At 36.3% G+C, this 13,919-nt stretch overlaps 1 protein-coding gene across 2 annotated transcripts; it reads left to right on the forward strand.

Moving 5' to 3' along the window:
* Positions 1 to 11,581: 11,581 nt before the first annotated feature.
* LOC131036217 (two-component response regulator ORR3) lies at positions 11,582 to 13,008 on the forward strand (the record flags this gene model as incomplete). 2 transcript variants are annotated; one of them, XM_057968063.2, is given in 5 exon segments in its annotated part: positions 11,582 to 12,322; positions 12,425 to 12,504; positions 12,601 to 12,678; positions 12,766 to 12,836; positions 12,945 to 13,008. In XM_057968063.2, coding segments are annotated over 5 exon segments (600 nt in total), but the record flags the coding sequence as incomplete, so codon positions are not given.
* Between the last annotated feature and the right edge of the window lie 911 nt (positions 13,009 to 13,919).

A 13,919-nucleotide genomic window follows, 5' to 3' on the forward strand; every position in this document is an offset into this window, starting at 1 on the left:
TTATACCTTGTCGGATTTACCAATGTAGAAGTATCCTTGATAGATAATTTCTCACTTGTCACCATAGGAGTACTTACCGGTTTGGAATTATCCATACCAAACTTCTTCAACAATTCCCTCAGATACTTAGTTTGACAAATAAAGATGTCTTTATCAGTTTGAGTAATCTGCAAACCTAAGAAAAATTTCATCTCACCAATCATGGACATTTCAAATTCATTCTTCATGTTGTTAGCAAATTCCATGCACAATTTATCTTCTCCTCCAAAAATGATATCATCAACAAATACTTCAATAATCAGAATATCATTATCAGTAATTTTATAATTAAATTACTATCAGCGCTGCCTTCAGTAAAACCAAGTTTCAAAAGATATTTATCCAACCTTACATACCAAGCTCTAGGAGCTTGTTTTAATCCATATAAAGCTTTCTTCAATCTGCAAACCATATCTTTATCATCTGTCAATGAAAATCCATCATGTTTCTCAATGTATACTTCTTCCTCAAGTTTACCATTCAAAAATGCACATTTAACATCCATTTGATAGACCTTATAGTTCTTATAAGCTGCATAGGCAAGAAATAGTCTAGCAGCATCAATTCTTGCTACAGCTGCAAATGTTTCACCATAATCAATTACTTCCATTTGACAATATCCTTTACAAACCAATCTAGTCGTGTTTCTTATAACTTGACCATCCTCATTCGGTTTATTTCTAAAAACCCATTTAGTTCCAATAACATTCTTATTTTTAGGTCAAGGAATTAAAGTCCAAGTCTCATTCTTCTCTATCTGATCTAATTCATTTTATATAACCTTTAACCAATGTTTATCCTTACAAGCATCAATAGCAGATGTCGGTTCAATTAGAGAAATAAGACATACCTCTTCATTTGCCAGTCTTCTTCTTGTCATAACTCCCTCGTTCCTGTCTCCAATGATTTGATCTTCAAAATGATTTAACCTTACATACCTTGGTGTCTTCTAAATTTCAGGTTCATTGCTCTGATCATCAATTACACTTGAATTTTTTGATTGTGTTGGTGTAACTGTTTCAGTTTCCTGTGCCAGTTGAGGCATTGTTGATTCAGTTATGATCATTTCCACTGTTGGTTCCTTGTCATATGATATAGATTGATTTTTGTACTGCTCATCCACTTTCACATTAGCACTTTTCACAATTTTCTACAATCTTTTGTTATAACATCTATATGCTTTGCTTTGAATTGAATAACCAAGAAATATCCCTTCATCACATCTACGATCAAACTTTCCAATTGAATCATCTCTTTTCATATAGCATTTACTTCCAAAAATTCTGAAATATTTAACAGTAGGTGTATGTCCAGACCATAACTCATAAGGGGTCTTACCAGTTTCACCTTTGATGTGAACTTTGTTAAATGTGTAAACAGTTGTACTCACTGCTTCTCTCTAGTAGATGTGAGGCAATTTGGCTTCCATCATCATAGATCTTGCCGCATCCAAAATGGTTATGTTCTTTCTTTCCACTACTCCATTCTGTTGAGGAGTCTGAGGTGCAAATAACTGTCTCCTAATACCATTTCTCACCGTAATTGTTAAATTCATGAGAAGTGAACTCACCGCCTTGATCTGATCTTAGACATTTGATTTTCAATCCAGTTTTTGTTTCAACCTTTGCTTTAAAGATCTTGAATTTCTCAAAGGCTTCAGACTTCTCCCTAAGAAAAGTCACCCACATCATCCTAGAATAGTCATCAATAATCAACATGAAATACCTATCACCTTGTAAGCTTCTAGTCCTTGCTGGACCACATAAGTCAATGTGAATCAAATCAAGTATATCATTAGATTTATCATGTATGCTCTTAAAAGAAGTTCTAACTTGCTTTCCCATTTGACATTCCTTACATACCGGATTATGAGGCTTCATAATCTTAGGTATATCTCTAACTGCCTTAGTTGAACTGATATTAATAATACAATCAAAATTAACATGACACAACCTCTTATGCCATAACCAACTCTCATCAATATGAGCAATCAAACATGTCTTACCAGTGTTCAAGTGAAAGATGTTACCTCCAATCTGAATACCGGTCGCAATCTATAAACCAATTTTGTTAATGATTTTGCATTTTCTATCTTTAAATTGAAGTTGGAAACCCTTGTCCACCAATTGACCAACACTCAAAGATTATGCTTTAAACCTTCTACATAATTGACATTATCAGTATTATGCTTGCCATCCAGAGAAATAGTACCTCTACCTTTGATCATAGATGCTTTGTCATCTCCAAATCTAACTTGACCGCCATTGTATTCTTGCAGGGATAGAAATTTCCCTTTATCTCCAGTCATATGATGTGAGCATCCACTATCAATTACCCATTCATCCTTATCTTCAACTTTTGCTGCTAGAGCCTTTTTTCAGTTATGATAGCCGGTTCCGGCTCATCTTCCTTTAAAGCATAGAACACCCATTCCTTTCCATTGTCGGATCCACTAGCAGAGTCTTCTATCAATTCATCCCTAGAGTCATCACTTACTCCTTCCTCATCTGCTATGTAGAATTGTTTACTTTTCTTGAATCTATATCTGTTCTGGTTAGGCTTAAATGATTTCTTAACTCTTTCCTCAAATCTTGCATTCCTTTCAGGACATCTAGATGCAAAATGCCCAATCTTATTACAAGCAAAACATTTAAAAGGTGTGTTTCCTTCATACTTCCTGTCAGACCTTTAGGTACTCTTCTAGCAAACAAGGCTTCAAGTTGCTCAAATTCTTCATCTTCTTTCCTCATGTCTTCCAATTCTTTTGCATATAGGACTTTACAATCACTTTTGTCGGTAGATGATGATGATGCAAGAAAAGCAGGTTTAGATTTTACAGCTCCAGAAGATCCAAATTCTTCAAGCTCAAAAGCAAATAATTTCTCAATCAGAATGTCTCTGTTAACTGAAGAGTTAGCCATTGTTCTGGGCTCATTAATTGCAGTTGCCTTCATCTTGTAAGCCGGTGGAAGGGCTTTCAAGACTTTGGAAACTATTTCATCTTCACTCAAAAATCCTCCACAACATTGAATTCCCATAACAATCTCATTTACTCTTTCCATAAACACAACAATTCTTTCGTTATCTTCCATTTTCAAGTTTTCATATCTTAGTCAGTAACCATCAAGTTTAGCAATTTCATTCAGAGTTTTCAATTTATCCCACATAACCTTAGGCGATGATTTATTAGTCAATCTCATGATCTGCTGATCAGTAAGTGCACACAAGAGGGCTTCTCTAGCTCTGCAATCATTTTCAATATTCTTATCCAAGTCTACAAGAGCAGGATTGCCAAATGTCAGATCATAAGGTGTGTATCCTTTCTCAGTGATCTCACAAATATCTTTGCCAAGACATCTAAGATGAGTCTCCATTCGAATTTTCCATATCCCATAATTTGTTCCATCAATCTTAGGGATTTCTCTTCTGAAAATAGTTGTTGGTGGATTTGAAGTGTTAGCTGCCATAGGATCTACCTCAAGCAGTTAAGCTTCTGCAAAAGAGGACCAAAGCTCGTATACCAATTGTTAGGATAACCGGTGAACAACTGAGGGGGGGGGGGTGAATTAGTTGTTAACAAATTATATCATTTAATCCACTTAATAACCTTTAACCAGATTAAGTATCGGTAAAGCACAAACAGATACCGGTAAACAATACAACTTAACAATTAAACAGATAATCAATGCAAATTAACCATACCACATAACACCATGATTTGTACGTGGAAAACCCAGAAAAGGGAAAAACCACGGTGGGAAGCCTACCCACAGTCAAATGATACTTCTGCAGAAAGTATGTGATACAATGAGGGGCCTGCACATGCAGGAAGGCACACTGCCTAGAACGCACTATTCATTACAAAAGAGTCTCATTGACTACAGAGAGGTTAAAACCACCTCAAGATAAATGGACAACAATCCAAAATAATGAACTGCCAAAGATAGCATCTACCATACCTGATTACAGTCTCGGTTAAGCTCAATACCAGAGGCCTTTGACCTCTTCCTTGATCCCAATTCGATCACCTATGATCGACCAAATCTCCTTCGCATATAATATTGCATTTCAAGACCACGACACTTATTCTACATTCCCATACCATGATCTACAATGAGATCTTACATCATTTTATACCAACCCTAAGGCCTAAACCATTTAGGTCGGCCGCCTAAAATATATTACAATAAGATCATTACATAAATCCATATTACAATGATATGCCACGTCGGCTTAAGACCAAAACATCAATAACCAATCCATAAAACATCCCGAAACATCTCACTAACGTGTAGAGTACACGTTAGCATGATACCGGTCCATAACCTAGATAGGCATCGGACTTATTCTGGGTCCACCATGCTAAAGCAATGTCTTCAAGTTGTTTGAAGCACGATCAAAGAACATCTTCAACATCCTAAAATCCATGTAGAAGCCGCACCAACACCACTTATGCATCCTGTCAAGATTGCTCAGTAAAAGCTTTGTCGGTTAACCTTAAACCAATGCCAGTAAGGGTTTACAAGAGTGTATGATAGCATCCGATCACCAAGTCAATACCAACTAACCAAAACGTGCTCCAGGAACATGTAACACATAAAATCAAACATACTCCATTTATCCAATCATGTCAAAAGTGTCCAACAGATAGTCTCTTCTGTCGGTAACACTGGATCTTCTACCGGTAACCAAAACCTGTCTGTCGGTAACCAACCATAACAGCTAGTGTTGACATCAATGACAAAACATCAATGCAACACATAATCAATTCATCCATAATGCCAACAATAATACCTTGCTTATCCCATAGCATACATGGCATACATCATCACTCCTCAGGATAAGACATCCAAAGTAAGCCAAGGCAGGTGATTTGATGCATAGATTGGATGACCAAAGTGGAAGATGAGGAAGCCTCCAGAATTTGAGATCAGAGATGGGCACTAGATCTACAGAGAAGGCATGATATGCTAGCAAAACAGAGAAGGAAGAGTTAAGATGATGAGTTTGTCACTTTGACAAACTAGCTAAGAAGAGAACTTGTCAGATGAAGAAGAAGGAAAGGTTCGCGTGCAGACAAAGGGTGCAAGCGGAATGAAGATGCAGGTTGGTGCAATGACAGTTGAAGACTGCTTGCATGATGATTATCATGCATGTTACTGACGTGAAGGCGATGTAGTGTCCACTGGTAACCAGGGCTACCAATATGCAGGATAGAGCACAAGTGAAAGGCTCTCATTAGATGAAGATGAGCATGCTGATCTTCAAGGACAATGACCGGTCTATTGATGAAGAAGAAAAGTTTGAGAAAATGCAGATAGATGGATTATATTGAAGGTTGATGACATGATGTCATCAGGGTGTTTACCAGTAAGTATGTCCACCGGTAATACCATCAAAGGGCAGATGCAGAAGGCTCCCATCTGATGAAGGTGATCATAAGGTAGGTTAGAAAGTGTGCTAACCAGTTTAGGTGCTCGATCGAAAGAGAACCAAAGTGCAAGGTTGATGGCAAACCGGTTAGGGTATAACCGGCAGGGTCTGTGAACTGGTATGATACACACACTGGTTGTGTGTAATTTGTCGGTGACCAAGTCGGACCGACTTGGTGAGCTAAGGTGAATGCCGACAAAGGTGCCACATGGAGTCAAGGTGGCGGACATGCATGCATTGGTAGATGGAGTGTGCATCAATGAGGTTGTTGCAGAGTTGGTCGGCATTAATTGTAGACCCCATAAATCATGGGAGGTGTTGCAGAGGTGTGCGGCTCAAGGAAGGTCAAACGGAGATTATCGATGAGATGCATCGATCGAAGCAGAGTGACCAGGTGCAGAATGAGGTTGGTGATGCAATCTACAGGCCCATTTATGGTGATTGATCTTGTGCCTCACCGACTAATTGTTCATGTTTACTAAGTTTAGCAAATGTGCCTTTGAAGGGAGAAGATATGGTAGATGATGTCTGATTGCTTGTAGGTTGCCTATCTTCATGCAGAATGAGATCAGATCAAATCTGATATGCCTCGTGTTTAGTGGAAGAAACCCTTGCACGCCAAGAGTTTGAAGTTGTGTTTTGTTGGGAAAGCTAGACAATAAGAATGAAGGCAGAAGATAGTATTCGATGATACTAAATGGCAAAGGAGAGTGATCCTGAGCAGAGAAAAGAGGAGATCAAACTGAGAAGAGTCAAGTAACTCAGCATCTGAAGAAAAGAGCTAGCAGGGAAGGTTAAACCGGTGAGAGGGTTTAACAATGGCTTAACTGACAAGATTAGATAAACTAGAAAACTGCAGAGTGAGTTGAAGAGGTAGGAACCGACAATGTTCATGCCAACTAGAAGGTAGTGGAGAGTGAAGCAGTTGCATGTGTATGGAGAGAAGATCCTGCAAGTAGTGAGCAGAGAAAGGATAAAGCGATGAGCAGAGTAACCAACATCAAGATTATGTTCTGGCTGTTCATCCAACAAGCAGAAGTAGAACCAGTATTAGTAGCAGCAAGTGAAGGTGAGCAAAGAGACTGAGAAGGAGATAGAAAGAAGAGTAGAAGTAAACCAGTGAGGCAGAGGAGGTGAGAAACAAACAGGATAAAGTGTATGCAGTGATTAAAAGATTCACTTGTAATCACACTATTACTTTTGTAATTGATTTTGTACAAGATAGATCACTGAGTTGGAGCTCGGTGCTCCTTGGGTTGGTGCCCTAAATTTTGTAACCGAAGGTTTCATTGTGAGGCTGGATTGGAGCAGTAGACTCCAGCAGCACTTCTCACCGAGGTTTTTCCCATCTTGGGTTTTCCTCATATATACCGGTGTTATGTGATGTGTCCCTTGTGTGGTTGATTTGTGTTGTCTAGTTTTATCTTACTGGGAGGTTTGCTTGATCCTCGAGTTGGTAACCGATAATCTCTCTTGGAAGTAAAAGGATTAAAGGATTTAGAAATCACTGATTCACCCCCCCCCCCCCCCCCCCCCACCTCTTAGTGGCATCTTGTGTCCAACACTGCATTGCCTTCATCATGTCCATGTGTTTCCGTTGTGTTTACTCTTGCTAACCAGTCTGGACTGATCTCTTTGAGGTCTCTCCTAGTCAGTGACTGCTTCACTTCTAGTTTTGGCCGATCTACAAAATTAGTGTGCACTAACTCCAACAGTCCAATAGAATATTGTTCTTTAACATTGAAAGTTCTCCTTGTTTGTTTTCCAACTTGATATTCCTTGCAAATAGTATTAACAGGTTTCGCAATCTTCAAATAAATATCTCATAGCTTGAATCGAACTGATCCTTACTAGATTGTCAAAGTTAATGTGACACATCCTTCGATGCCATAGACAAATTTCAGTAATATGTGTCATCAAGCAGTATCCACCAACAGTCTTCAACTGATATACATTTCTATTTGTCCTCTTCCCAACTGCAATCAGAGTTTCAAACCTTTTTTTGATCTCACATCCATCGTCCTAAAAAACAAGATTATATCCATTTCCACACATTTTGACCAACACTCAAAATGTTATGATTCATGCCTTTAACATAGAAAACATTGTCAATATTATGTATCCCATCAAAGCTAATTGAACCAATTCCAACTATCCTAGTTGTCGAATCATCTCCAAATCTAACAAATTTTCCATCAAATTTATCAAGCTTTACAAACTTACTCTTATCACTAGTCATATGATTTGAATATCCACTATCAATAATCCATTCATCCTTATCTCTTCTAGCATGAAAAACAAATACAACAATGCCTTTTGTTCTAGTAGTGTCTTTCGGAGCTTTTTCTATCTCAACTTTAGCAAGGTTAGTAGAACAAGAATCTTCATTTACAACCAAGAACAAACATTCACTATCTTCTTCATAATCAAATTCATCATCAGATATATTAGCACCTTCTTTAACATAATAAGCCTTTCTATTGAATTTTCCTTTGAATTCCTTATTCTTTTGATTTGTAATTATGTCTAGACATCTAGAAGCATAATCACCAATCTTTCCATAGCTGAAACATTTAAAGGGAAATTTACCTTTGTACTTTTTGGTTCCTTTCTTCATCCTTCTCACAAAGTTTGCTTCAATCTCATCAAATTCCTTATCTGTTGTTGATCTAGTAGCCTTAAATGTTGTTCATGTCCTCACACTAGTAGTACCAAATTCTCTCATGTCAAAAGCAATTAATGAGCCATACAAGTATTCTCTAGTGTATTTATTTTTATTTTGTGATTCTTCTATTGCAGAAACTTTAGAGCTATAAGGTTTAGTAAGAGTTCTAAGTACCTTTTTCACAACTTCATCTTCAGGTAAGTCACCTCCAAGACCTCTGATCTCATTTACAACTTCATCTATCTTCTGTATGTAGCTAGTTGTATTGTCTTCTTCTTCCATTCGCATGCATTTATACTTAATCATAGCATTCTACAACTTAGCTTCTTTAACAATATCATCTCCTTCATGTCTTTTCTAATTTATCACAAACTCCATAAGCAGATGCCAAAGATACGACCTTTGTCAATTTTGTTTTAGAAAGAGAACTAAAGATAGCATACCTTGCCTTTTTATTGTCTTCAAAATCCTTGATCTCATCTGGAGTGTTCACACCAGTTTGCGGTTTAACATACTTCTTAGTAACAAAATTCCATACTTCATAGCCAAGAGAAATTAAGTAACTTTGCATCTTCACTTTCCAAAAAGCATAGTCGGATTGTCAATTTGTGCACCATCAGGATCTCCTTAAGCGGTTTAACTCTTCTCCAAGGAACCAAAGGTTTGATACCAATTGTTGAATATGCCAATGCACAAGACAACTAAGAGGGGGATGGGGGTAAATTATTTCTATAAAATCTTAAAATTAAGTCCCAAATCAAATCTGCAACAACTTAAATTTAACACATAATCCACAAAAAGAAATGAACATCAAACATCAAACACACCATGCACAATGAGACACCATATTTTACGTGGAAAACCCTGTTAGGGAAAAAACCATGGAGAAGCTACTCTCAAGATATGAACACCTGTTAGGGTGACATCGATTAAGGTGATTTTTACAAAGAAAGGTTCACTGTTAGAGGCTCATTCCCAGAGGGCTCACTACCCAAGAGAAAGAAAGAAGAGGCTTACTGCCAAAGGGCTCACTACCAAAATGAAGAAGAATAAAAGAGAAAGAATCCACCACAAATGCACTTCTACAACCATAAGACTGTAGATACCTTCAACTCATTGCTTTCGGTAGCTAACACATGAAAGCTCACACAACTTAACACTTTTCACCAACTCAACACCAACTATCAAACTATCAGGAAGATAGATCCACTTTCATACACCTTCATCACATCACACTTTCTTTCACTCACACACACGCGCGCGCGCACACACACACACACACACCATTTACAATACCCAATCATCACAATATATATCATCCTCTCACATGCAAAGTCTCCCAAGGTCGGCTAAGCAACTTATCTGAACACAATTCAAATTAGGTGGGCACTAAACACTCCTATGGTGGAAAAGAATGTAAAGTGGACTACAACACATCTTAATCAGGACCAAAAGAATCATCAAGCATGTTATATAAAAGTCCATAATCATCAAAGCAACAAAGTAGAGTGTAAACACCCGAGGTCAGCCAAACCAAGAGTAGATCACCATCGAACTTGAAAAATGTGCTTCTAAAGCCCAAGAACACTTGCCAACTGAATCTAATGAAGCTAAGGACATTACCATCCTTACTTCAAAGCTGCAATGCCAGAAACCATAACGCAGAGAAATGTTGAGCATGCATTTCATATAGAAAACACTGTCAAATACTGTCACTCAAACTAGCAAACACAACTTCCTCATGTTAGCAATCCAGAGCACCAAATCCAAAATATAGCATCTCCAAACATAGCTAAACAACATGTCCAAACCACAAGAATAGATATGCAACATAGAAGATATGCAAAGAAAACTACCCAACACAACTGCACAGAAAGCTCAATAACACTTATACCAAGCAGTCACTAATGACAACCAAAGCATGTTGACATCAAACCTTGCAACAGGTGTTCGAAATTATTCTTAAAGTGAGCACCAACTTTGGATGGTTTTTGTAGCATGGTTCTAAAGGCCATTTGTGGTTTTCATTTTGTTCATTTGACTACAAATTGATACTTAAGAAAGTGGTTTCATATGATAATTTATAGGTTTGTAAATATTATTGGGATATTGTTGAAATTCTTCCAAGTTTAATTGATAGTGAAATAGTTCACTAAACTATTGCATTGCAAGTGTATTGTAATCTTTTTCATATTTGTAACACATTGGGCAATTTGATGTAGGGTTTCTCTCTTGAAAGGGTTCTCCACATGTAAATTCACTATTTATATATTTATAAATATTTTTATCTACTTTCTATAATAAGTTTGTATCAAACTTTAATTTTTTGATACATCACTCCCTTCAAAATTACCATAGGAAGTTGCTTCCGGACATCTTTGTTCCTTACACTCTTCCTCCTCCTCTTTCTCCTTCTCCTTCTCCTTCTCCTTCTCCTTCTCCTCCTTGCTAGAAACAAAGAACATTGAATGTAATAGATAATTGCATGTACTTGGATACAACATATTCATCATGCATTCATTTCATTATTATGGCCTTAAACAAGGGGCTTTTGCACACAAAAATCTAAAGATGCCATAACAATGTTTTTTTGTTTGTTTGTTTTTTTAACCCAATGGTATCCCCGTGTCTCAGCCCAATGCCTAGCAGCCCGTATCTTGGGTATCTGAGGCGAGACTAGTACACTGGAGGTTGCAAGACTGCCTGATAGCCCTGTCACCATGCAAATCCTATAGACGTCTTGCGACATGAGTTGAACTCGGGACGAAGAGGGAGCAAACGACCCGCCCAAGCCAACCACGCTACCGTTTAGGGCTGATGCCATAACAATGTTGTTCCAAATCACTTTTAGCATTAACATATCTCTTTTAGTGATGCAATGGTAACAGACATTAAGTTTCCACAGTTCATATGTTAAGAATCAATGCTTCTGGATTAGATTGTGTGAAGTTTGTTTTTGAACATCAATATTTCAGATCACACTCTGTGATCCATCATTAGGATGACAAGGAGCAATCAAAATAGAAAGATGATAATAGAAAGATGCAATGGTAGTTATTAAGTGGACCTCAAAATATATAAAACATGGCTATAAGTGTCAATTAAGACATTTATAAAACATGGCTATAAGTGTCAATTAAGACATTTATTAAAAAATTATTGATACATATAACACATATTTATCGATGCATTTTATGCATATGTCGGAGTCACAATTTTTTAATTATCATTTAAATACCTAGATTCACATTAGAATTCATCTTATAGATGCCATTACTACCCAAAACTCCAAATATTAACTTTTACCTTTTAACTGATATCGAAAACACAAAATATAATAAGAAACATAAAGTACAATACCATCTCCCCTAATGGAAAAAAAAGTTGGAGAGTGCTGGTACCCCTTACCGACCATTTAAATTAATTTATAAAATTGGTTGTAAATTAATTGAATACGAAGGGATAAACAAGAAAATGCCCCTAGGAGTGAGACAGGAGGAAAGAATCGAGATCTTTCAAATCAGCCGTCTTTGAAATCGGTAAATAACTTTGACAATTGACTCTCATCACAGCAAATCAGATCGTTTTTTATATCGACAACGACCTCGAAAACTACAGAGACAAATCCTTTAAAAGTCATGATGGAAGATCCGGTTAACAAAACCAGGGTCGATTGTGATGCGGTAGAAACCATGGGGCGTTGCGTACGTGGAAAAATTAATCTACTGGCTCAAGAAAATCTTATAATGTACCAATCATGACCGCAGTTATTAACATGAAAAAGGTTGGAATCTTTATAGTGGGAAACAGGGGACAATTAAATTTGGAAAGATCAATTCTTGGAACTGAACTGTCTTCAGGGGCGGCAGGGAAGTTAAATGGTATTACAGTTAATCATTATTGCATATTACATTTTGGGCATTGAAATGAGTTGCAGAGGAGCTTCAGAGGATATGCAAGTCATTATAGCAGAGTATAAGACTGTTTTGGACATTGAAGTGAACTGTGAAGGAGCTTCAGGGGATATGCAATTCATTAAAGCAGAGCAGAACAATATGAGCTCAACTTCTGACGACTTTAGCAAAGTGGGTCTGAGCTCAGCCCAGCTTCATGTACTGGCTGTGGATGACAGTGCTATAGATAGAAAAGTTATAGAGAAGCTGTTGAAGAACTCTTCTTACAAAGGTTGTAATCGATTACTTACTTTTTATGTTTTCAGTTCATATTGAAAGATTACTTGGGTGTTTATTGTTGCAATGTTTAAAATGTCCCCCCTTTGAAGTGCAGTAACAGCAGTTGATAGTGGAAGAAAAGCTCTGGAATTCCTGGGATTAGGTGAAGATTACAACACTGTGAATAACAACAATGTAAGCACCGCCTGCAAATCTTCATAACTTTTTGGTATGATATTATGGTTTTGTTTCAGCTAGTTATTGGGGAAAACCCACCTGAGTTTGATGCAGGAATTGGAGGTGAATATGATAATCACAGATTACTGTATGCCAGGAATGACAGGCTATGAATTGCTCAAGAAAATTAAGGTTAACTCTTCTTAGTTACAATAGATTTTGACTTTAAATCAATTTTCTTTTTTGCTTGTATGAAAATTGGTTTGTAGTTTCTTATAGCAGGAATCAAGACTGAAGGAGATTCCAGTGGTCATTATGTCTTCTGAGAATGAGCCTTCCAGGATGATCAGGTATTTATACCATTAACATATATCCCCATATTAGCTTTTGGGTCTTCTAAGAGATACTTATTTTATTGTATAGTAATTGCAATAACTATGGATTCTGTAATTGAGCAGATGCATGGATGGAGGAGCAGAAGACTTCATATTGAAGCCTGTGCAGATGTCAGATGTAAAACGACTCAAAACTTCTTGAGGAAGTATACAATTACAGTTCATATGTGCATACATGTAAAAAGATCAGTGAACTAATGAAAGTTCTGCAAGAGGAAAATTTTCAGGACGAGATCATTAAAAAAACTGATGTATAACCATTTTTATATTGCTATTTGAGTTCTATGATTTACGTGTTTTAAACTTTTCTTCCCTTTAGATTTTTTTAATGGAAACAATTAGATTTTATATAGATTCTCTCTTTTTTTTTTAAATAAGAGAATTATAATATGATTAAATTGTACATCTAAATTAGAAGTGAAGACTTTGATAAAACTGTTGACTGGAAGGATCCATTCTGTTAAAGTCATCTAAAGATCACACTTGACCCAATCATAATTACGATGGTTTGAACAATGACATAATAAAAAAGGTGTCATCTTCACTAATTCTATTCAGCAAATACTATTTAAAATAAAAATTATTTAAAAGGAAAAAAAAATGATTTATTAAATTTTTATATTGCTATTTGAATTCTATATTACGTGTTTTAAAATTTTCTTCCCTTAAGATTTTTTTGATGGAAACAATTAGATTTTAGAGATTCTCTCTTTTCTTTTAAAATAAGAGAATTATAATATGATTAAATTATACATCTAAATTAAAACTCAAGACTTTGATAAAAACAAAGGATCCACTCTGTTAAAATCATCTAAAGATCACACTTGATCTAATCATAATTACAATGGTTTGAACAATTACATAATAAAAAAGGTGTCATCTTCACTAATTCTATTCAGCAAATACTATTTAAAATAAAAATTATTTAAAAGGAAAAAAAAATGATTTATTAAATTTTTATATTGCTATTTGAATTCTATATTACGTGTTTTAAAATTTTCTTCCCTTGAGATTTTTTTGATGGAAACAATTAGATTT

This window comes from Cryptomeria japonica, chromosome 6 (genome assembly GCF_030272615.1).
Source record: "Cryptomeria japonica chromosome 6, Sugi_1.0, whole genome shotgun sequence".
Lineage (NCBI taxonomy): Eukaryota > Viridiplantae > Streptophyta > Pinopsida > Cupressales > Cupressaceae > Cryptomeria > Cryptomeria japonica.